Source organism: Lactuca serriola, chromosome 2 (assembly GCF_051521515.1).
Source record: "Lactuca serriola cultivar US96UC23 chromosome 2, Lser_US96UC23_V15, whole genome shotgun sequence".
NCBI classification, from domain to species: domain Eukaryota; kingdom Viridiplantae; phylum Streptophyta; class Magnoliopsida; order Asterales; family Asteraceae; genus Lactuca; species Lactuca serriola.
In genome coordinates, this window is record NC_136409.1 from 56,482,948 (window position 1) to 56,485,912 (window position 2,965).

Genomic DNA, 2,965 nt, shown 5'->3' on the forward strand with positions numbered 1-2,965 from the left:
GAAAGGAGCACGAAGATGCTTATAAGCATATTGAATAAGTTATAGACATTGTTGACTATTTCCACATGCCAAATGTGCCTCGCGATATTGTTTTGCTTCGGATGTTAGCGGTTACATTCAAGGGAGCCGTGAAGGAATGGTTGAAATCTTTACCCCCCGGATCCATTTCAACATGGCAAAAGATGCGCGAAGAGTTTATTGACCGATTTTGTCCACCTTCCAAGATTGCAAAATTGCAGAAAGCAATTGCTAACTTTGAGCAATTGCCGGGAGAATCACTCTATGAGGCGTGGGAGAGATACAAGGGGTTGATAAGAAATTGCCCTCAAAACGACCTAAACGTGCAACAAGAGGTTTCCATCTTTTATGATGGTGTGAATGTCACAACTAGGTAATTACTAGATTCCCAAGGACCCCTCACAAAGAAAACACCAGCCGTCATTAAAACATTGGTAGAAGAATTCTCCAAACATTCAAGAGAGTACCATAATCCAAGGAACGATACAACTAGAGGCGTGGTTAACTCAGTTTCCGATGACATGGCGGCAATGATGGCCAAACTAGAAAGTATGGATCGAAGGATGACAAAAATGGACCGATCCATCCATGCCATTAGGGTGGGTTGTGACAATTATAGCAGTCCCCATCTTAATAAGGATTGCGATCTTGATGAGAACGGCAACCGGAAGGCACATGTTTGTTATTCAAGTGGCGATAGATTTGATGATGATTGGCGAAAGCCCAAGAAGGAGTGGCTCCCCTACGATGAGTACAAGAAGGCAAAGGAGGAGAAGTATAAGCAAAAGCCACGCGGGTTTTATCAAAAAGAAGAACCAGTGCAAGAGAAGAAGACGGATCTTGAAGCTATGTTAACCCGATTTGTTAGTGCTTCCGAAAAAAGGCATGACGAGTCCGATGCGGCCATTAGAGATCAACAAAAGATGATGAAAGAGCACCAAGCAATGATGATGGATCAATAATCTCTGCTCCGTAATCAACAAGCTTCAATATCGAATATTGAAAAACAGCTCAGGCAACTTGCCAAACAATTCAACGAAAGAACACCGAGCGGACTCCCAAGCGTTACAGAAAAAAATCCAAAGGGCGCACACATTAACATAGTGACAACAAGGAGTGGGAAGATAGTCACACCCCTCACTCCAATCCCAAGTACAGATCTAAAGGAGGTACAAGAAAAAGATCAAGAAAACCCGGAATCGCAACCAGTGGAAAAAAACTCGTCGAGTTCTTGACAAAAACTCGACGAGTTCCATACCTGATGAGAAAAATAAGTTAAAAGCTGAGCCATATAAGCCACCATTACCATTCCCAGGCCGAGCTCGACAAGAGAAGTAGAATGAAGACTACCAAAAGTTCCTGGAGCACATAAAGGCCTTGCAAATCAACATCTCTTTCATCGAAGCAGTCGCGCAAATGCCAAAATATGCCAAGTTCCTAAAAGAACTTCTCACAAATAGAAAGAAGATGGAGGAAGCATCCAAGGTGGGTCCTAAATGAGAACTGTTCAGCTGCAATGTTAAACAAACTGCCAAAGAAAATGAGTGATCCGGGTAGCCTAACCATTCCTTGCCAATTCGGGAATTTAGCCACTAGCTATGCATTGGCCGATTCGGGGGCAAGTGTGAAACTCATGCCATACTCTTTCTTTAAGAAGCTAAACCTTCCGGAACCGAGACCAATCCGAATGGCGATCCACTTAGCGAACAAGACAGTGACATTCCCGAGAGGTATATGTGAAGATTTGTTGGTAAAAGTCGATAAGTTTGTCTTCCCGGCGGATTTTATTGTGCTAGATATAGAGGAGGACCATCAAGTGCCAATGATCCTCAGAAGACCATTTTTGAATACCGCGGGTGCCATAGTCGACATACGAGACTCAAAGCATACCCTTCGGGTGGGAGAAGACTCAGTTATTTTTGGAATGGATCAAGCCATGAAACACTCGAAGTTTAGTGATGATACTACTTTTTTGGTGGATGTCTTGGAAGAATTATTAGAAGAATGGATAGAAGACGAAACAAGTGAGCACATGTTGGCTCTAGAAGATGATTTTGATGCTGAGAGAGATTTGAAAGAGTTAGAAAGACTTCTCAAAGAATCATAATACGAAGAACTAATAAAACCTGTTGAATAGGAAACTCGACGAGTTAATATCAATAACTCGACGAGTTGCTACGAAAAATCGCGATCTAGGGAAAATTTTGATCTAAACTCGACGAGTTTTCTTCCAGAACTCGACGTGTTTAGTGTTCAAAGCACACAAATGGAGCTGAAAACTTTACCAGAACACTTAGAATACACATTTCTCGAGGAGGGTGAGTAGAAGCCTGTGATCATTGCATCGGATCTTACCCAAATCGAGAAAGATCAATTAGTCAAGGTTTTGAAGAAAAGGAAGAACGCCATTACATGGAAAATCACCGATATAAAGGGGATAAGCCCTTCTTATTGCTCTCATAAAATAAATCTTGAAGAAGGAGCAACGCCAGTGGTGCAACATCAAAGGCGATTGAATCCAAGTATTGAAGAGGTGGTTAAGAAGGAGGTGGTAAAGCTCTTGGATGCGAGGATCATTTATTCAATTTCTGATAGTCCATGGGTGAGTCCCGTTCAAGTAGTAACAAACAAAGGGGGGATGGCAGTCGTGGAGAACGAAAAGAACGAGCTTATTCCTACACGAACGGTAACCGGTTGGCGAGTATGCATCGATTATTGAAAGCTAAACGATGCTACTTGCAAAGACCATTTCCCTTTACCCTTTATTGATCAAATGCTTGAAAGATTATCCGGTCATTGCTATTATTGTTTTTTAGATGGGTTTTCAGGTTATTTCCAAATACCAATCAACCTGAATGATCAAGAGAAAACCACTTTCACCTGCCCTAGTGGAACATTTGCATACCGACGCATGCCTTTTGGGTTATGCAATGTGCCTGCTACTTTT

The 2,965-nt window shown here is 42.1% G+C and overlaps 1 protein-coding gene and 1 non-coding gene across 2 annotated transcripts; one reads left to right on the forward strand and one right to left on the reverse strand.

Annotated features, from left to right (window-relative positions):
• Positions 1 to 230: 230 nt before the first annotated feature.
• LOC145090900 (small nucleolar RNA R71) lies at positions 231 to 337 on the reverse strand. The gene has a single exon (XR_013701823.1). It is a non-coding gene; the product is annotated as a small nucleolar RNA R71 (small nucleolar RNA).
• Positions 338 to 1,558: 1,221 nt separating this feature from the next.
• On the forward strand, positions 1,559 to 2,125 carry LOC145089241 (uncharacterized). Its single transcript, XM_079027704.1, has one exon. It carries the CDS (start codon positions 1,559 to 1,561, stop codon positions 2,123 to 2,125), a length of 567 nt encoding a protein of 188 aa, XP_078883830.1.
• The last annotated feature ends 840 nt before the right edge of the window (positions 2,126 to 2,965 follow it).

What these genes read in the sequence shown, in the direction of transcription:
- LOC145089241 (XM_079027704.1), top strand. Translation starts at nt 1,559, where the DNA reads ATGAGTGATCCGGGTAGCCTAACCATTCCTTGCCAATTCGGGAATTTA.